Source organism: Danio aesculapii, chromosome 7 (genome assembly GCF_903798145.1).
Source record: "Danio aesculapii chromosome 7, fDanAes4.1, whole genome shotgun sequence".
NCBI classification, from domain to species: Eukaryota; Metazoa; Chordata; class Actinopteri; order Cypriniformes; family Danionidae; genus Danio; species Danio aesculapii.
This window is the reverse complement of record NC_079441.1, coordinates 32,651,265-32,673,735: the sequence shown is the minus strand read 5'-3', so window position 1 is coordinate 32,673,735 and position 22,471 is coordinate 32,651,265. Positions and strand designations below refer to the sequence as shown.

At 36.3% G+C, this 22,471-nt stretch overlaps 1 protein-coding gene across 3 annotated transcripts in view; it reads left to right on the top strand.

Moving 5' to 3' along the window:
- map2k5 (mitogen-activated protein kinase kinase 5) overlaps positions 1-22,471 on the top strand; it is a 91,917-nt gene that overhangs the window by 45,296 nt on the left and 24,150 nt on the right. For all 3 annotated transcript variants that reach the window (XR_008838085.1, XM_056461685.1, XM_056461684.1), the window contains exons 18-20: positions 3,781-3,807; positions 4,129-4,161; positions 16,329-16,390. Coding sequence is in view for 2 of the 3 variants with exons in the window: in XM_056461685.1 (XP_056317660.1) it covers positions 3,781-3,807; positions 4,129-4,161; positions 16,329-16,390 (122 nt within the window). In the remaining variant the exon portion in view is untranslated. The remainder of the gene's footprint in view (positions 1-3,780; positions 3,808-4,128; positions 4,162-16,328; positions 16,391-22,471) is intronic.

The window sequence follows — 22,471 nt, the reverse complement described above, 5'->3', positions numbered from 1 at the left end:
ACTTCTGTATTTTTTTTATTATATATTTTTGATTATATTAATGCATACAATATGAATACAAATTATGAATAAATTATAATTATGAAAAAAATTACAAATATGAATAAATTATACCAACCCCAACATTTTCAACCATAATGTATGGCAAAATTTACAAATGCTATGAATCTGTTTGTTGATAATTCCTAATTCATTAACTAATGTCATAAAGCTGAAGTCTGTTACATTGTACATCATTACTTCATTCATTTAGCCATCATTTTCAAGCATGTTTATATCGAAATATACTGTACGCCTGCATCAGATTCAGTGCCCTAGTTTTCTCTAATCAAGACTCTCAGCTTTTAAAGTTCTGCATGTAAGAGTGCAGTGAGTTTAATGAGGGAAATGTTGACTAATGCTCAATAAATTACTCCCAGCATGCCTGTTGGGTTAATTAGCATATTAAAACAAAGCAGCCACTCAGGGCATGCAGAGGAAATCAGAAAAGGAACATTTTGAGGCTGCATCCAGAGCCAAAAGCCTTGAGCATCAAGCAGTCACGGAGGCTGGGCTTGGCTCTAGTGTGTGTTTGTACTTTATCTCACACATCACTTGTTTATTGGGCTATTGTGCACAATGCCAAAAAGTTCCAATATAATATTAATGTGCAATATGTGATATTGAAAGAATATTATTTGATTAATCGTAAATCCTGATTCAGATTTAGCAGAGAATATAGGCACAAACTAACGTTTTCACAACAGCTGATGGGTTGAAAAGAACATTGGAGGACTAGAGGCCAGGGTGGTTCATGTCTACGAGTGCATCCGTGCATTATCCTGTGGCCCGGAGGCTCGTCTCATTTGAAATTGTTTTCCTCTGCTCTCCAGCATTATCTATTAACAGGGCCATTATCATGTTAATCCACCGAGTATTATTACATAAACTAATGTATTCACATGAACACACAAACACTCCCTCAAACGCATAGTGTCTACAACCGTGATTGGATATGTTGATGTTAAATATTGTGCATCGTTTTTTTTGTTCTTAGGCCTTCATTTGCTCTTTTTAGTAAAAACAACCCCCCAAAAATGGACACGGGAATGCGTGGAATGCATTCAGGTCTACGTTTCTATTTCAAGTGCATCACACCATATATCATTATCAGATCAAGTGATTGCGATTGAAACCACTCAATGGCAAAACTTTTGTTCTTGGCCCCATAGAGCCAGAGGCATTTTGCTGAAGCATTTCATGTATACACACCCCATTAATTTATTACTTCCTCCTTTAATCTGCCTTAACTCTCCCTTTTCCTATTCCTGCGTTTCAGAATTCATATGGAATGAAATGGAGAGAAAGAGAGAGAGAGAGAGAGAAAGGCATGAAGGAGAAAGAAGGAGGGGGTTAGTCAGTAAGAAAGAGAGGGAGAGCTCAACCTCCCACTGCTAGAGCGTTTTTGCTCTTGATGTTAATTTTCACAGCTCCATATGGTGCTGCAGACTCTTCACCTGCAGGCATCGCACACACACGCGTGCACACGCCACCCAGCCAGCACACACGCTACCTCAGGCCTGGCCTGTCACTCACATCAGCCTAGGCATCTGTCTGTTCTCCCTCTCTTTCACACACACGCACACGCTCACGGAGTCATTGTCCATTGTGTGGCGAGATCTCGAGAGATGCCCGTTGTATTTCGGCATCAACTTCTGATGCCCTGCCCCCCGCTCTACTCGCACTCACAGCCACAAATCTGCCGCTGTTTTGTGTGTGTGTGTTTTCGGTGTGTTATCTTGTCATTGATTATAAAAGGCTCTTTAATTTCGTCTCACCCCATGTTGGGATTAATTTGCATTCTTTGTCAGGAGTTAATGGCGTCTCTCGATGGCTCGCTCGGAAAATCTTTGAAGACTGCAGACTGGCTGGCGTGTGTATACAGCCTCCAGCGCTTCTCCTCCTGATTGATTTGTTGTTGCCTTTTCTGTTTTCCGGCTGTTTTGGTTTGAGCTCATTTTGAGCCCCATATTCATCTGACTTTACTGTATGAATTTGCTCTCCCAGAGCTTTAATGCTACATTTAAGCAACATCACCCTAGCAAGATTGTTGTTGTACAACAAACCGTTAAGACCGTTAATAATCACAGCCATGGTCTTATTGAGACCGATTTTATGCGTTCATAACTTTATAACATTTTTGTAATCAAGATGTTTGAAAATTTGGTCAAAGAGTTGCATAACAATTCCATTCCAGATCCAGTCCTAGTTTTTAATGTTTAAACTGGAGAGCAGGCAAAACAATGTTGGCGCAGTATCATCTGTCATCTTGTTTTGGGCTGAATGGGTCACATGATTGGGAAAAAAAATGGAGATTTTGTTAAACAGTTTTTGATTTTTTTTTCTGTAAGCACCTTTTTAATTTGTATCTATACACTGGAGAAAAATGGTTATTGATGGTTAATTTCACAAATAATTACAAACTTTTTTGCATAAAAGTTGTTACTAGCCAACAAAACCTATTGAAAACAATTTGATATATGATATTGTTGATAAAGTTGTAACATTTCTGTAATCTAAAAGTCCAAAAATTTGGCCAAAGAGTTGTGTGTTCATTTCATTCCAGATCCAGTTTTTCATGATTAAACTGGAGAGCAGACAAAACGGTGTTGGTGCAGTATTGTCCACAATCTTGATTTGGGCAGAATAAATCACATTATTGGACTAAAAAATGAAGGTTTTGTTGAACAGTCTTTGATTTTGTATAAGTATCTTTTTAATCTGTATGTTTACCCTGGAGAAAAATAGTTACTGATAGTAAATTTCACAAATAATTTATTTTTAAAGTTTAAAAAAATTTTTTTTTATATATAATTAGAATTTTTTAATTTAGTTTCCATTATGGACCTAATTTAATCATTTGTGGTACTTTAAATTCTTTATAAAAGGAACCAAAGTCATGTATTTAAAGTGGTTTTGATTGTTTAGCAGAGATCACATTGAACTATTTCATTCTACTCAAGTGGGTTAATTAAAAAACAGCACATACAACAAATATTTATGCCTCTAATTGTCCCGTGATTTCAGTGCTTTGCAGTTTTAGCCAATGCTGTATGTTATTTAGTTCCTACATTAAAGGTCCAGTGTCTCCAGGTATTTAAAGGGAGTTGGCCCGTGTTTAATTGAGAAAGAGAATCAATGACTAGCGTAAAATGTCATCAGAGCGGCCTCACAACAATAGCTGTTAATTTAAAGTATGCAGACCAGAAGGTTGTGGAAAAAGTACTGTTTCATTTCAAACAAAATATGTAAGTTCCGCTTTTACCTTACTAAAGCAGAAATGGTATGATTGGAACCTCATGTCTTAAAAATGCTCATGTGAATATAAGATAATCCCTTAAATAATCCCAATTACATCTAAAAACTTCATGATTTTTGTGGTCAATGTACAGTAAAAGATTATTGTGAAAAGCGCTATACAACTAAATTTGTATTGAATTGAAACATGTAAACTTAGAGGTGAAAAAAATGCAGAAAAATGAAATTAATAATAAACAAAAATGCCTGGTGAAGCTTATCCTAATTGCGGATCAGGCTATTATCGACTGTGTTTTCATTATGTAAACGATGTTAACACATCATGCCCAAATCTTGCCATCAGGGTTTTTATAATCTCCCCCTGGTGATCATAAGCATGTCCTGGTGTAGTGCTTGTGATTGTAACATGCTAATTGCATGTTTTCGCTCTAGCTTATTCATTCTCACCTAAATCCCTTTCTCCCTTTTTTTCTCCTCATACAGATTCAAAAGAACCAGGGCTCTTTAATGGTAAGTGTTTCTCATGCATTTCCAGAGTTGTAGGCGGCTCTTCTTGCAACCCCTCACAGTTTTCTTCTCACCTCGCTTGGTTGCCTCCCTCTGAAGTTAATACCAGACAATAATACGCTCCATCTTAACAGCCTGTATTCAGATTAGGTTCCATTAGAAATAAGAAAACATTACAGATCAAATGGCTTTTCCCGAGTCAGAGTGCATTTGATTAAGCTCTATTGCTACCTGTTTTATTGCATTAATGATTTTATTTCCTTTGCACTGTAAGGACGTTGTATGGGGTCTAATCTCTTTTTCTTCTACCCCCCTCTATCGCAGCCTCTTCAGTTATTGCAGTGCATTGTTGATGAGGTGAGTCTGTGTCCCATGTACGAAACCGCCCCTAATGGGGTGGAAAGCTGATATTTTGTTTCCTAATGAAGCGAGGTGCATTATCAGCTCTGTTCAGGGTTTGAGCTCTGAAGAGCCAGAGCCGTTGAGAGCACGGTCATGCTGAAGTCAAGGCCTCAAACGGAACAATTGGCGTAACTCTGGATTTGGCCATTTTCAGCTAAACGTGGGGAAATTGTAGCTGTTCCAGAGTAAATGGATAGTTCACCAAAAAATGAAAATTCACTGATCATTTATTTAATCTCAAGTGGTTCCAAACCTTTACGAGTTTCTTTTTCCTGTTAGACACAAAAGAAGGAATAGAATTGTTCATTTGTAACTTTTCTAACTTTATGGTTTTCCGAAGAGTTAATCAATATTCAGATACAGAAATTGAAAAATAAAATTTCTGTATAGTCTTCATTGTATTGAGAATTCATTAATAATAAAGGTGCAGCATGTACGTTTTTGACTCTCCTAAAGCATAAAAATGCCATAAACACTGCTGAAGTCAGTTATTCTGCTTTGAAAATATGAGTTAGATGCCGGAATGTCTGTCTTTGTTTTGTTGTTTTAACCCGCCCAATGCCAGTTTAGCCAATTATATTTCAGCACCCTGCGTTGCCTTGGTGAAAAAACAGCGTATTTCATTCATTCATTCAAATAGACTCTCAAGGCATACGTCCATTACCAAAATGCGACCTCAGGTGGACAGTAGCAACTTTCGAAATGAGACTCTAAATAATGTTATTAATTAGCAAATAATATAAATATTACGAAGGTAAACATAAGGTGAACAGGTTACATTGTAACCCCATGTCCCAACAACACGCAACGTGACAAGATTTGCAGTGATAAGCAATTTGGCTGTTTGCACCAGACGAAACATGACAGAAATTTAAATACAGGCATTCAGAAGCACAGAATATGCAGGGGGGTTTATAATCTAGTTAATACATTTAACATTATTACATGTACACGCTGAATCACTGATATGTGTTGGTTTTGAGTCACAGTTCTAAAGTTCAGTTTCATACGGTTTATTTGATTTTCAAGATCTGAGGTGAACCATCTGCTACTGCTTTCAGTATATGGCAATACATGTCATCTAAAATGATACTCAAACTTAGATTATTAGCATTTAACACTGAATAAAGCACATGAGGTGTACCTGAGGTGATCATTGTCCTTTTTTTTTTCTGTTGTTCAGCTGCAAGAAAAAGATAAATATAAATTAGATGTCGTTTAGGACAAAAACTCTTTTTAAGATGGTAAATAATTCTTATACGCCCTTGCTTTTATATAGAACACAATTTAAATCAGCCTTAAATCAGCCTTTAGTCAAACTCACTACTGTTGGTATCATCAATCTGACAACCTGCGCTTGTTTGTTTTGAACCAGGAATACAATACCTAGTTCAATCGCTGGGTGTCAAACTTGCGTACTGCATCTTTATTATTTAATAAAGTTACTATTGTTGTATTTGTTTATGCCCTCCTGCATTGCCTTTAAACCACATGCAATTCACTCAATTATGGTTAAACTCTGCAGTGACTACACACATCTCACTCTTTCTGAACTATGGTGCTGATCAACTATAATCCCTGATATACATGATATATTGTGCAGCCTAGTTGGAAGCCATATCTCACTGATATTCAAAGCTGGAAAAAAGTAGACTCTGTGTCAATGACTACACATTTTCAACAGTCTTCAAACTATCTTGTTTTGTGTTTCACAGAAAAAAAACAATGTGTTTGGAACAAGTGGAGAATGAGTAAATGAAGGCAGAATTAATATTTTTGGGTGAACTAGCCAGTCAACAGTAAAAATCATAGTCGAATAAACTAGCGTTAATTTAATTGTACCTGGTGTGATTAAACTGTGATTGCAGCTTAAAAATGTTACTTTATCTTTAACTTTCTCTTTGTTCATCATTCTATCTCTCTTTCACCACTTGCACATGTGTAAACATGCGCACACACATGCACACACACAGTTTGCTGGTTTAATGTAGCATGACAGGGCTCTGGACAACTGAGGGTTATGGACCACAGAGTAGTTGCATTAACCTTGACATCCGTTAGGCGCTAAAATACACCCAGCTAAACCCTGACACATTTTCTCACCCTCATCTCTCTGAGGAGCTGGGTCAGGGTCAGTTAAACCCACATATTCCATGAAATAGATACAGCTCCCTGTTAAACTTACTTTTGTGATATACACACTTTTCCGGTGTATTTCTATGTGCTGTATAGAGTTCTATATGGAATTTCATGAAGTCAAGATAGTAGTTCTTCAGATTTTCTACTCTTTACTGGCTTTTTGGTTTACATGTACACTCAAAAAATTATATTTGCTGTTTGTTATAACTACTTATTTAAAATAAGTTTAAACATAATTCTTGCGTTTTTTTTACAACTTAATTGATTTATGTTTAATTCACTTTAGTTTGTAAAAACTAATAAGTTAACTTAATTCCTTTGTGTTGTCCCAACACAAATCCATTGTGTGGAACCCAGTATTTTTACAGTGTATATTAAACAAGTACTAAACAAGTAAGTGTTGTTTTAACCACTGCATGTGTGGGACCTAATTTGATGGTTCTCTTTGTATATTTCAAGATTTTTTTCTTTAATATTTAGGAATCGCAGCTTCGTTATAGTGTTTTTGCCCTATTATGTCTACAGTTGAATTCAAACAGATTTTTTTGTCCTTTCGTTTAATAAAATTTCTCAATTGTTGTTTAACAGAGAGAATATTTTTTCATTCATTCATTTTCTTTTTGGCTTAGTCCCTTTGTTTATCAGGGGTTGCCACAGCGGAATGAACCGCCAACTTATCTAACATAAGTTTTATGCGGATGCGGATGCCGTTCCAGCTGATGCCGTTCCAGCTGAAGCGGATGCCGTTCCAGCTGAAACCCATCGGAAATACCCATACACTCCCATTCACACACATACACTACAGCCAATTTAGCTTACCCAATACACCTATACTGCATGTCTTTGGACTGTGGGGGAAATCGGAGCACCCGGAGGAAACCCACTCCAACAGTCTGAAAACCGCCAAATAGTCTTAAACAATAACTAAATGTACTACACAATGTTACGTTTACACACACCAGAACAAATTATATATAAAAGGATTAGCCTTCCACAACATAATACTCATTACTCACTGTTCTTAAGTACTTTTAAAAGGTCTAATTTTTACTCAAACTTTAAGTAATATTTACAACAGATACTTTTACGCTACTTGAACTACATTTTTGGACAAGTAATGGTACTTTTACTTAAGTATGATTTTTCAGTACTCATTCCACCACTGGCTGTAGGTACTTGCCAATGTTAATTTCAATTAGAACACATTTTACATGGTATGACAGCTCCAGATATTTAGCATGCCAAATATCTCACTGGTCTCTGCGACTTATCTGCGATTCTCTGAGCTCGTGTTTTTGACACTGCGAGCACAGATTTGCTTGTGATTTCAGGCATTTGCGTGATTTCTCAACTTGTATGGTTAAATTATGGTTAAACTCTGCAGTGACTACACACATCTCACTCTTTCTGAACTATGGTGCTGATCAACTATAATCCCTGAGTAACTCAACATTCTGCGATGTGACTGTTGCGCATACACATGATATATTGTGCAGCCTAGTTGGAAGCCATATCTCACTGATATTCAGGCATTTGCGTGATTTCTCAACTTGTAGGCGAGTCATAATCGGGGCTAAAATCATGCAGTCTGAACTCTGCATTAGAGGGACTTGTCTTTGCAAAAACAGATCACAAGTTGTCTGAGGAGACACATTTCAAGGCATGTTAAAACCAGTAACTTTAAAATATATGAAAAGTCACAGGATGTAATTGCCTATGTACCTGTGTGTGAGTGTGTACACTGTAAAACCCAACAGTCAACTTTATCAAATGAAAAGTTAACTCAAAATGGACTGAAAGTTAATTCTACTCGTTTGAAAAGAATTTTGAATTAAATACCTCACTACTTCAACTCAAATGAAGTAAGTTCACAATACTCATATAGATTAGTTTTTGAACTTAAATGGTTTGTTGCAATTACTGTAGTTTTCTCAAATGGTTTAAGTTACTTTAATTTTTGGGGTTTTACAGTGTATATTAACAGCAGTTGTACACCCCTTTGGCATTAATAATACTAGTTTTTTCTTTTTAATAGTAAAAAATATGATATTTTGATCTGAATAATGTATAACTATATTCAAGATTTGTTCCTTAAAATAGCAGATCAGAGGAGGTACAAGAGGTCATCTTTCACCACACTCCACCCTCAAACAATACCCCAAATTTGCATCAGTCTCCTCAGCATTTAGTTAAAGCCTGTAGGCCATGGCAACTCCGACATTTAAATGCGCTTTCCACCGCTATGCGAGTAATTAATAAGTAATTGTGTTAATTGTGTGTGTGTGTGTGTGTGTGTGTGTGGGGAGCCTCTCCCTTTTTTCTCATCTTTGCTCTGCTTGAGCTGCTCACTGACACATGCTAATAACAGCGCCACAGAGAGATGAAGGAGAGGCAAGCATAAACACACATTAAACATACTGAACGTGTCCTTTCTGCTATAGATTGCTGCACGTAATTAATAATTAAACGGCCGCTCGTGTAATGAGTTGACCCGTGCGAACTGTTCATTACTCACCCGGCAGAGGCATCACTCAAACTATTTTCTGCCGTGCCCTTCGCTCAGTCTCCCTCAGGCCAGAGAGCGTCGCCACGCCGCTGCCGACTACATTTAGCTGACCAGGCCTTATTACTCACTGCCACTGATTTACAACCTTCAGAAAGAGACAGTGAGAGGGAGCTGTGGCTACTCCCCAGGACCTACTTTAAAGAGTAATCTAGTGCACAGACTGAGAAAGAGGCAGAGGGGATGTGATGGACCGAAAGAGCAGGAGGAAAGACAACATTTAGAAACAGGGCCTGAGAGAATGGCAGGGGCAGGCTGAGAAGGATATCTGTAGGAGGAGAACATTAAAAGCAGTCAGTGTATTAAACTGAATATTCTCTGTTGTGAATTTATGATCAGGCATGCGTTAAATGTGAGCTTATCAGTAATTATGAAAAGGCATTTGAGATGTTGGGTATTCAGATGCATTTTCTCCAATTTGATCAGGATGATCAATGCTAAGCACAGTTGTGAATGTGGTCTAAAATGTTTTAGACCTTCCTGAGATAGTCGAAAATACATAATTATGATCAGATTGGCTCACACTTTATTTTAGGTACAATTTCCACTATTAACAAACCATTAAACATGACATTTACTCCAATAAATTCCTAATTTGTTACTTATTAATAATTATCAAAGGATGATATTTCATCCAAAACTGAAAATTCTGTCGTCTAAAGTGCCCTTCACTTGTTTCTGACTTGAGTTTCTTTCTTTGATTTCTTCTGAAGAAATTTCTTTTGAAGAAAGCTGGAAAGCAGCAACCATTGACTTTCATAATGTTTGTTTTTCTTGCTATGGATGTCAGTGGTTACCAGTTTCCAGCTTTCTTTAGAATATCTGCTTAAGTGATCAACAGAATAAAGAAACTTTTTAAAATGTTAAACCACTTGAGGGTGAGTAAATAGTGAGTAAATTTTCATTTTTGCGTTAACTATTTCTTTAAGGTCCTGGCTAGTTTTAGGTATTGGGTGTGATTGGGGATGTAGAATAAGATCATGCAGAACAGAATATGTTCTTTATAATTACTAATATCTTAATAATATACAGGTAATAAGTCCAAAATTTATACAACTTAAACTTTAATGCTCTTTAACTTTATTGACTACATATGTCTGGTTGTTTTTCGAACCGTGATCCCAATACTTTGTTGTCTAGTAATCTGTGCACTTGGATGCATTTTCTTTCAATTTCTTCATTCATTCATTCATTTTCTTTTCGGCTTAGTCCCTTTATTAATCTGGGGTCGCCACAGCGGAATGAACTGCCAACTTATCCAGCATTTTTTCTATGCAGCGGATGCCCTTCAAGCTGCAACCCATCACTGGGAAACACATACACACTTATTCACACATACATACACTATGGACAATTTAGCCTACCCAATTCACCTGTACCGCATGTCTTTGGACTGTGGGGGAAACCGGAGCACCCGGAGGAAACCCACGCAAACGCAGGGAGAACATGCAAACTCCACACAGAAACGGCAACTGACCCAGCCGAGGCTCAAAACAGTGACCTTCTTGCTGTGAGGGGACAGCACTACCTACTGCGTCGCCCCTCTTTTCATTTCAGTGTTTTTTCACAGTTATACCTAATAAAGTGTCTTTGTAGAGTATCACAGTTCATTTTATTAGTCTGTTATATTTTATCTTTCATTTATAAGCACATTGCACATTAGAGCTGTTCTACTGCAGTGCCACAGTAGCCTAATTGCATAACTATAATAATGTAGTGTACCAGTCATTAGCGTAAGTCATGTAACAGCATGTGTTCATACTCCCTAAACATGAGCTTAAGATTAATGATGAAGAAAAGTCACCAAAACGCAATGCAAAGAAGTGCATGAAAGAGATTAAGGTCACAGGTAGTTGATCTTCTAATCTGACCAGTTGGACTTTGGGAGGATGCCGGAAATCACAGCCCAGTTTATTTGAAGGGCATTGTGTCTGTGAGTGTGCATGGCTGGTTTCCATGGTGACCCCGGTACAAATAATCAGCCGCAAGGCCTTGCAGGGCTCATGGGAAGGGTGAATAAACGGCTAAATGAGGTGAAGCACGCAAAAGCTTTTTTTTTTGTCCTTTTGTTTACTCTTTCACCCCTTTTTTCCCTCACCAATTCCCCTGATCAGCTCCAGCTCTGATAGTTGCTGCCGTGTTGCAGATTATTAGCGCACCTCTTTTATTGGAGAAACTCTTTTCAGAAACCGCACACTTGTCCATCTGCACGGCGGCTCATCTTTAATTGTCCCTCTCTGCTCATGTATTGAAACAACCCTGATGCTTCTAATAAGACTCGGGTTTAAATTCACCTCTGTAATTACTGATCTAATTTCGCCTGATAATTGCTGCTGGGCAATTACATGTATATTTACTGCTGGTATTGTGGAGGAAGACGGGCCGTGGTCTGGCTCTGTTTGTAGTGTTGGATAATGGCAGCAAGCTGCATAATATAACAGTGCTTTCATCATCATCATCCTCCTCATGCAGCCGCCACATCAAAGACCCGCAAATGAAGGCGTTTGTGCCTTCTCGAGTGTACGCGCATCTGTTTTTGTATGTGTACATGTGTGAGGTTGTGTGCGTGTAGCTGTATTTACATCTGCCTGGTTATGAATCTGGGTTTTTTTGGTTCTGGTGGGGGACGTCTGTGTGTATTGTGACCTTCAGGCTTTGTAATAATGTATAGCTGTGTTAGTGTACCTTTAAATATATATAAGAATAACTGTATGTACAATGAACCCTTTTAACAAGTTGTTATGATGCATTTAACAGTTATAATTTTAAATCCTTGTAAGTTTTTAATATTTAGGTTTTTTTTTTTAAACGTTTAAATATTTATATGCGTTTATGAGTGTATTATATTATCTTTGTGTCAAATTACAAAAAACGAATTACCGCTTACGTGAGGTGATTCTAATGCAGCGTCTATGGGGCTGACGTTATTTTGTCCTCTGGCTGCCGTCATTAGTGTCACACTATTTTTTTTCCTTTTTCTGAAAGTCTTGATAACATCACTGTGGAGTTTTTCTTTTATTTTTTTAAGCAAATGGGATTGTAAAAAAAAATATTTGTTTAAGTTTAACCACTTTATTAATCCCACCAGGGGCAATTAAATTAGAGCAGTAGCATTTCATGATCAGTGGTGGAAAGAGTACTGAAAAATCATACTTAAGTAAAAGTACCATTACTTGTCTAAAAATGTAGTGCAAGTAGAGTAAAAGTATCTGTTGTAAATATTAAAAAGTAGCTCTTTAAAAGAACCATTAAGAGTAGTGAGTATTACGCTGGAAAAAGGTGATGGATTTACATGTAATTTGTGGATGTGTATAAACGTAACATTCTGTAGTGCACAACCATAATATGACGTTAATATTAGGTTAGATTTAGGTTGTAACTAAAATTCAATGTCTAGCCAGCATCTAAGGACAACATTATTTTGACGTCCAATAACGGCGTCAAATGACGTTAATATTTGGTTGATTTTTTAGGTTGGATTTTTATGTCAAGCCAACATCTTAAACTAATGTCATATTGATGTCAAAAACTGACATTTATTTGTCAGGTATGGCAACCAAAATCCAACATCTGATTGACGTCATAGTGGTAACGTCCACACAGCGTCAAGCTGTAACATCATTAGATGGTGATATTTGGCTTCATTGACTTCAGGTTGGACGTTGATGTCGACCGGATGTTGGGTTCTGGTGTCAACCCAATTTTCATCTCCAAACAAAATACAACGTTCTCACAACGTTGGGGTACAATGTCAATCTGATGTCATGATGCTATTTTGGTCATCATACAGTAAATATCTTTCATCTTCTCATCAGTGGCATCCATCTAAACAGTCTCTGGGTCAATGCGTGTAAAGATTTTGGACACCTTGTTGGACACTTAATGCTTCCATACAGTTTGTTGCAATAATAAATCGCCCATGTCTTGAGGTAGTTCATTATGATGCGATTTACCTTCTATGTGCAATTTAATTGGACTCACAGGACTGATTTTTCTAATCCCCATAGACAAGACAAAATAAACTGCAGGTTGAAGGAAAGTAGTGGAGTAAAAGTACCAATAATGCACTAAAAATGTACTCAGGGTTAAGTAAAAGTACAGATTTTTAAAACTACTTAGTAAATTACAATTTAGAATCAGAATCAGTTTTATTTAGTTACAGATTGTTATAAATATACAGGTTATAAGGTGCTGTGTACAAGTGCGAATGTAGAAGGTATTGCATTGTATATTGATATAAGGTGCTGTGTACAAGTGCGTATGAGACAGTCCTGAGAAGAACTGCTCAATTACAGTAATTTGAGTATTTGTAATTTGTTACTTTACACCACTGTTCATGATACAACAAACACATAAAGAGACAAATCACTTAGAAACAATATTAAAAAACACAATCCAGGATGCTTTATAATAACTTCATAAATAGAACTAAAAACACATAGGAAGGACCCATATATTAAACATTTAAACTTGCTAAAATGTAAGGTTGTAAAGCCTTATTGCCTCAGAAACAAAGATGAATTTATATTTATTAGAAGAACATTTAATGCTTCTAAACCTTCTTCCAGAAGGCAACAGAACAAAAAAAAAAGGCTTTGAGGATGGGAATCATCTCCTATCACACTTTAAGTTTGCTGTTCTCTCTGATTCACTGTGCTTTAAGTTTCCCCAACCATGACGCCTTCCACTACTGAGAAACCTGGAAATGTGGAAAGGGTCTATATTACAATCCTCTCAGCTTTGTACATGTGGATTTCCAGAGCAGGTTAAATGCAGATGGAACTTTCTAATTTAAAAAAGCGAATCTCTTTTATAAGGAGCCATTTAAATTTTTCTATTAAGATTTTGCCCATTGGGTAATGTAATGTTTACTGTTGTAATTCACTATTTGACATTTTAGCCTTAAAGGGATAGTTCACCCAAAAATGAAAATTCTGCCATCTTTTTACTTAACCTTCACTGTTCAAAATCTATTTCATTTTCTTGCTTCTTGTAAACACAAAATAAGTTATTTTAAGAATTGCTGGTTTCTAACACCCATTGACTTCCATAGTAATTATTTTCCTGCTATGGAAGTCGATGGGTCCTTATAAGCAGCATTCTTCAAAATATCTTCTTTTGTGTTCAACAGAAAAAAGAAACTCATAGAGGCTTAAAACCCCATGGCAGAGAGTAAATGATGAAATAATTTTCATCTCTTTAAAATTGGAAAATTTAAGACATTTTAAGACCAAACTTAACATGTCATCTCACTTAATGTTACCAAGGCTAAGTTTAGACTGCAGGTAAATGTGGCCCCAATCAGATTTTTTGACCCACACATGACTCAGATCTGTTTTTGTCATGACAGTGTGAACATCCCAAACAGCATGGAATCTGATCTTTTCAATTCTGATTTGTGCCACTTTCATAATGTGGCATTAAACCAGATACAGATCTGATGTTTTGCAATCCGACTTCAGTGTGAACGGTCATGTTGGATTTCATGTAAATTTTACATAATTTTCGATCGACACAAATCGTTATTCGGTACTGGTTAGTGCTGCAAACACCATCTACTCCTCAGCGGCAAAGCAGAATAGCATACAGGGCAAATACTTTGAAGGTTGTTCATTTTGAATATTTTTTGAATGACAGAAACATTTACCTGTAACCAAAAAAAAAAAATTTAAATTGCATATTTAAAGAGAATAAAATACATATACCTACATGAAATAGCCATATTTCACATAAATAGTTAATACAATAACAAAACCAAATGCAACATGTTTATGCTCTTAAACTTTTTTTGTCATTAAGGACAAAATCCTTCTCTTAGATGAGTATTTCACTGGATACAGCCTATGCTGTTTATAACAAATTACCATGAATTAACAGTAGGCTAGGTTATCAGACTATGTAATTTTTACCACCAGATGTGAGCTCTGCCTTCGCAGTTCAATCTGCGGCTGCTAATTAACCCTTGATGAGTTCACGACACACCGGTGGTCGGTGAGACACACATCACACTTCTCATTATTAACAAATCATCCCAAAACACGTATTTTAGGTTTCAAACACAGAAATGCACATTTGTACTAGAAAAACAACCATTTAGAGTTCATAAAAACACAGCGGTTGTCTGTGAAAAAGTAAGTAATCACATTAAACAATCTGACAACAGGCTTTATTCACTTCATACAGCACACGCATTGTGCTGTGCATAGTTGTACTTTTGTGGGTCAGTTTGGGACTATGATCTGTTCACACTGGAAATCTGATGCTGGCACATTTATAACAACAGTGTAAACAGCTACGCAAAACAATCAGATCTGAGAAAATGCCTGAGAATCAGATTTGAGCACTAAGCCTAAATCACATTGAAATCATCAAGTTGATGGGCTCATTTTTTTTTTCTAAGGCATTAGTTGCTTATGAGCTTTGCATTTAAAAATGTACATCCTCTCCATGGAGTTTTGATTCAACTTTAAAGTTGGATCCCATATTAAAATAATAGCCAACAATAAATTCCCCCGAAACATCAGATCACTCCTTTCCATCATCTCCTCCTGCCATCTGTGTCTATGTGTGTGTTTTGCAAACGACAGTGTGATTGCTTGTATTGTCCAGTAAAGGTTTAATTTAATTCCAGCTGGCTGTTAAAGCAGTTTCTTCATCTCTTTGTCCTCTCACAAACAGCCATTTCTTAAAAGAATCTATTCACATTCCTTTCCAATACATCCGGCCTTCCTAAACACCTTGAATCTCAAGTCTGTCTTTAACACCAAGGCTTTTGTGTCTGCGTAACATGTTCATGTCATCAATTTCCCCTGAGGTCAAATTATGATTTTGGTGGGAACATAAAAAACAAATTCCTCTGACACATTATTTTTCTTCTCTAGTCTTAGATCGAATAGTAGCTTAGTTTCCTGATAAAGGTTATGTTACACTGAATATATATCTTGAAATAATATGTGTCTTATTCACACAACAAAAAAACAAGATCTAAAATTTGGCTTTGATTTAAATGTTCTTATTGAGTCTGTCCTTTAGCAGTGCCTGATTACAATTCGTTTACCAGGTTAAGATGATATTGAGATTGAGGTAACTAAATGTTCTTATCAACTGTATGCTTTCTTTCTCGGTGCAAGTGTGAGCTTTTTGTCTGTCTGCGTGTTTGTCCTATCTCCTGTGCATCAGAAATAGTCACCTGTCCAACAATAGAGAGGTTCAGGTGTTTCCAAAATGTAATATACGCAGCTGCTTTTGAATGTCCACACATAGAACATACCTCATTATGGATCGTAACCCTTCTGCAACCTAGTCAAGGCCAGCCGAACCCACAAGTTGAATTCATTTTTGGAAACACAAACATCCTGATATGCTCATTCTGTCTTGTGGGTTTGTTTGTGATAATGTGTATGCATGTCTATTTTTTTAGGATCCTCCTGTACTTCCAGTTGGTCAGTTCAGTGAGAAATTTGTCCACTTCATTACACAATGGTGAGTGTTTCTAATAACAAACACCTGGTTCTTCCTTTTGTGCCTATCATACATAAATAACCCTTGTGTCATGATGAATTTGCATTGGTAAGCAAAAACTAATGATAAGTAGAAGCTAATCATCAGACATGTTGTGAATATTATGAAATCAAAGAAAAAATATTACGTATGTTTACTGATAATACCAGGTATCTGCTCACCTAGGCTGGGTTTTTGTCAGTCAAAAATAAAAACGAATTCTTTGAAATATTATTTTAATTTAAAATGTCTATTTTCTGTGTAAATATTTTTTTATATATTGTACAATGTAGTTATGATCACTATTTATTTATATATGTGTGGGTGTTTATTTACTGCTTACATTTAGAATTAAAACCGGAATAGAAAAATAGATCTCTGTTTACACAAAAATAATAGGCAGCAACATTTAGAGTAGCATTGATAATAACACAATAATAACACAAGACGGCATTTTATAGTAATTTTGTAAGGAATTTTGAAATGTTTAAATAATCCTGTTCCAATGCTAGTTTCTGATCTAATCAGTAGGCATCAGACCTCTGACAGAGTCACACGAGCAACTGCATCTTTTGGTCAATCTGTTTTCTCTGTAAAGGGAAGCAAACTGTGAAATGATTTACCTGTTAGCCTAAAATTAGAAAGTGATATAAATGTTTTAGTAGTGTACTTAAAAAGTGGTTAAAAACAAAACAGCAGTGTTTGCACAAATAGTCTACTTTTACTTTGTTTGATCATGCCGCCTTTGATTTTGCCTTAAAGCAATTTGATGTAAAGAATTGTAATGATTTGTATATGTATCTATTTTATTTTCATTTTATGTCAAGCCTCCCGTGGACAGCTGTTGAGAATTGGCTAGTCTGTTAAAACACTTAAACAAATGCATTTGGTTGTCGAGTGTAATTGTGACGGCCATGTCAAACAAACAAACAAGCAAATAAATAAATAAATAAATAAATAAATAAATAGATAAATAAATAAATAAATAAATAAATAAATAAATAAATAAATAAATAAATAAATAAATAAATAAATAAATACTGTTTTTTTTTCTATATTTTTAATAATATAACTTTTCAAACTAAATTGTAGCCTTTCAGTTCCAAAACATTAATGACTGGTAAACAATTATTGTAAATTATTTGTAAAACATGCAACATATTGGCCTAATGCAGAATAAACTGTACAGCGGTACAACATTGAGACTATCAATACACAACAGTAAATATTTTCCCAACATCTGTCCCTGGTCTGCTAACCTTGCGTTCTCAAACACATCCGCTCTCAAAATTGCCTTCCACAGGTCTTGCCCCGAGAAACCAGAATTCCCTACCAATTCACACTTCTTTGGTGCTTTCTCTGGGCCTGTGGGCATGGTGGGTGAAGCCAGATGTTCTGGGATTTGTTTAGCAGCTGATGTTTACCTGCAACACACTTTATTTACACAAACAGGTCACCTGGCTCACTAGTGCCACCCCAGCCTGGCACCGCTCTTCCAGCATCCTCTTCTATTATTAGCCTGCTCCGAGAGCCTGTGTCATTCATCATGATCCAAATGGGCCCCTCTGTAGGCTGCTCTGTCCCTATAATCCCTCCCATTTCTTATCTGGGTCAGCTTGACTAATTTACTTGCGCTTGGGTGTGATCTGTGCCAAGGAGAATTGATAATTACTTACCTCTCCCTTTATCACGTTGAGATGCAGTTATATTAACCTCAACAGTACAGTGATAAAGCAGATGAGAAGCTGGTGAATCTGCAGGCATTAGCTGAAGCCCATTATTATGAAATATATGTGATTTATTACTGCATTTATTGACAAACTATGTGTTATATATTTGAGTAGTTAACAAACAGGTAGTGGACATTTTTTTAAACATCATTTGAAGAAAGAAATAGTTATTTATGTAGTTGGATGACTGATGTTTGAGAAAATATAAGGCAGGGGTCACCAAACTTGTTCCTGGAGGGCCGGTGCCCTACAGATTTTAGCTCCAACTCTACTCAAACACACCTGAACAAGCTAATCAAGGTCTTACTAGGTATACTTGAAACATCCAGGCAGGTGTGTTAAGGCAAGTTGGAGCTAAACTCTGCAGGGACACCGGCCCTCCAGGACTGAGATTGGTGACCCCTGATATAAGGGGTCACGGTAACACTTTAAAATAATGGTCCATTGTGTAATGTTATTTAATGTATTTACTAACATGAATTATCCATCAGTAATACATTTATTATTTATTATTTTATTTATTCATCTTTTTTAACATTAGTTAATGTTATTTAAGCTAAATAAAGTTAGTTCATATTAACTCTTTGTGCATTAACTAATGTTACCAAACACAACTTTAGGTATTAATATTAATGCACTACTTGATGTTGACTGTAACGATGATTAACAAGATTATTGATACTTAGTTATTGTTAGTAAAACATTATCTTACAATAACTAATGGATGATTGTTCTAAAGTGTTTCCAGGGTCACTAAAGTTCTTTCAGTTTTTTTTTCTGAGACAAACTTAACAGGTGCACATCATGGGCTTCAGAGGGGTCTTCAGTCATATGGTCTTAAATGGGGTCCTTCAGCTAATTAAAATTTTCCACAGAATTGGCCAATTTAAAATTTGCATAGTGTCACACCAGAGGACATGGGTTTAGAGTGGAAAATGTAGCTCCTATGTTTTTAGAAATATATGGATAGAAAGATGAGGGCCATTGACTAGACTAGCCAATTGTAAAATTAGGCCTGAATTATTTAATTATTTGTATTATTACTTTGTAGTTTTAATTTAAAAGAGCTGTAATCTATTGATCTATGCTTGAGACAGTCACACCACAGTTTTGATATTTGGCTCCAACATGTAAAAGATTTAATAACACTGCAGTTTTTATAACAAGAGGTCATTCAAAGACAAATAAATACATTTTGAAGATGCCATATACTGCATTGGTTTAATAAGTTAAATTGTTCTCTGATGTCTACATAGTAGGTTTATGGCTTCGGTAAGTTTTTTTCTTTGGTAAAAATTTCCAGAAACGGTTTTATAAGCTTGTTTATTACTCCATAAAATACGCCTAGAATCAGAAGGGCCATGATTGACCATATATGGCTCGCGTCGTGAATGTTAATTAGCACAGTACGCCTATTTCTATAAACTGATCTTTTATTATTCTACTATGCCTTGGTATACCCAGATTTTCATTAAAGGGCACCTTTAACAGATGTCATTACTAATTATATTCATTTTTGTCATGCGTGACACTGAAAATGCAACGTCATGTCAACAACCCAATTTTATGATCTACTTGGTGTACGCCATGTACATTAAAACTGGATTTGGCTGGTGCTTGAAGAGATGCCAGGTACTCGAAAAAGTCCTTGAATGAGGTTTTGATTAAAGAATGGAAACCTTGAATTTGTCAAATCTCATGCCGTGTGTGGCACCTGCTGTGAAGTTATTTGATGTGCTTTTAGATGAAGTGACTAAAATTAATTTTTCACAACATCCCTGATCACTTCAGTCTAATCTCAATGGCTGCAGGGTTACATTTTAACGTGGATTGTGTTGTGAACTTCTCTGACGGAGTAGATATTGAAGGAGATGTACAGTGTAAACTACCCTCAGCAGCCACTTTATTTAAACTTAAAGTTCAAACAGTGCATCGTAATGGGAAGGATAGCTGATTTAAGAAACTCTGTATGTTACATGGTTGTTGATCCCAGATCGGCTGGTTTGAGTATTCTACAGGGATTTTTGCACACAACACAGGGTTTGAAAGGAATGGTCATAAAAAAGAGTGCCTGTGAGCAAAAAATGCTTCAATGATGCAAGAGGTCAGAGGAGAATGACCAATCTGGTTCGAGCTGTTAGAAAGATTACAGTAACTCAGATAAGCTCTTTATACAACAAAGCTCAGTAAAAGAGAAGGGGTTTCTGTAACCCTGCGGTTTTGGCATATCACATGAGAATCAAATAATGCAAATGCCAAATTTTGATAAAAAATCCCATAAATTGTCAATGTTTTCATGCTCACTTTAGGTGATTTTGGAGTGAACATTGCACTCAGCAAACTCCATTATGCTTGCCTTGTTTACTGTTGGTTTCTAGGTTATCCATCTTACAGTAAGATGCTCTAACAAAATGATGGAAGTGCACCATTTGGTTGTTTTTTTGCTAACTTTAAAGCAGATGAGCTGAGCTAGATAAGTGAAGACCACATAAAATGTCACTCCTGTCAGAAAAGTAAAAGTAAACCAAAAGAAAACCAAATTGGATACGATAAGTCTCGATATCTGCTGCATCATTTGAATAGTAGAGTTAACATTTGGCAAGAAACAATCATTCTCCTTTGGAGGATCAGTGTTCCCTTAAGGCTGGGATACAGCAAGCCAAGGCCAAACAACTAGTGCAGACAAAAAAATGACTGTGTTGTTGTCTCCTCGCTTCGGCATAAGTCTTGTCCTGTCTGGACCAAAAAGCTGCACCAAACAGACAGCAACCAATGTGTGTTGATTGCCTGTGTAACAGGAGGTCTTTCTGCACCCATGACAGTGTTCTGTTTTCTTGTTCCACAAATGGAAACTGGATCTTTTGACAAGCATGTGCAAAGCATAAACAAAGCAGCGTTTAGTACTATTATCACAGTAATTGTTTGTCACCACGAAGGGATTAGTTCATGCAAATATATCTGATAATCTAATAATCAATATAGTTTGAAAACATTTGAGAAATGTTTACTTGCTTCGTCACTTCAGTTATTTATCTCACACTATAATTCGTTGCTAAATAACCATTTAGAGCACTCCCTTCAGCCAACGGCTGACGCCAATTTCTATATGTTAAATTGGGCCAACTAGAAAGTTAACCTGACAAGAGGCGATGTGTGGAACACACCAAACCAACTAGCTGGACCGATGCTGACCGATGGCCCAACGAAGCCTAACAGCTGACTATCACCTTGGTGTGTCCCAACCCCTAAAACCCATTGAAAAACTTTTAAACACCACAGCCTATCCGAGTAGTGTTGCTGAGTATGTACATCCATCGTTGACCTCAGTATTCCCATTGTATAATGGCTACTTTCAGTATGGTAATGCACCATGTCACAAAAGTCAGATCTCTATAGTCCAATGTCGGCCACAGTCAGGAGACCACAATCTAGAGCAGGTTTGATAGATGAGCGTCATGAATGTACACCTGTTAAATCTGTGTAGCTATCACAAGAGTATTGCATAAAAGTAGAATTAAGAAAGATAACAGAATAAGTGTGGTTTGACCTAGTTTAATTAGAATATTCTTGCTAAGTTTATTGCACGTTTGCTAATTCAGCATAAGAACATGACACCATGTCAAGCCCATTATAGATAGGCAGGATAAGTCCATATTCATAGCATTTTTAAACAAACCACAGGATAAATCACAGAATAAATGATGCAAATATGGAGAAAGACCAATGTGAGCCAATTAGACAACAAATTAAAACACACTCCTCTCGCCCACTAATCTAATAGCTACCACTGATCTGGAAACTCCCATTATTTTCCAACAGAGACTTAACGGAAACATATGAGGAGGTGAAACATATTAACAAATTAACGGTTGTTTTATCTGTTTAATCATCATCTATCTACACTTTATTCTCTTTCACTTATTTTTTTTCTTTCCAATGGATATGAAATGTTCAGTAATATGATTTTTATGTACACATACATATATATTTTCTAATTGTTCATCTATTTTAGCTCTCTTATCTCTCTCTCCCCTATACGGAAACTGAATTTTTTTAAACAAGTATATATATTTTTAATTCTGGTGAACATTGAGTGACTTTAAAAAAAACATAATTGTCTAGTCGCATTGACAAAAACACTATGATTTATCTGATTTTCCTGGTTGTTATCTCCATAGAAACTTAATTAAGCTTAATTTAGCCTGCTTTCGTGCAACTGAGATTTTTTTTTGAGCTAAATTCAGCCAGGATCACATGACAAATCTAGATTAATTCCTTAGCTTACTTTTGTGCAATACCCCTCATGTCATTCGAATTCTCCATTTTGTTTTGC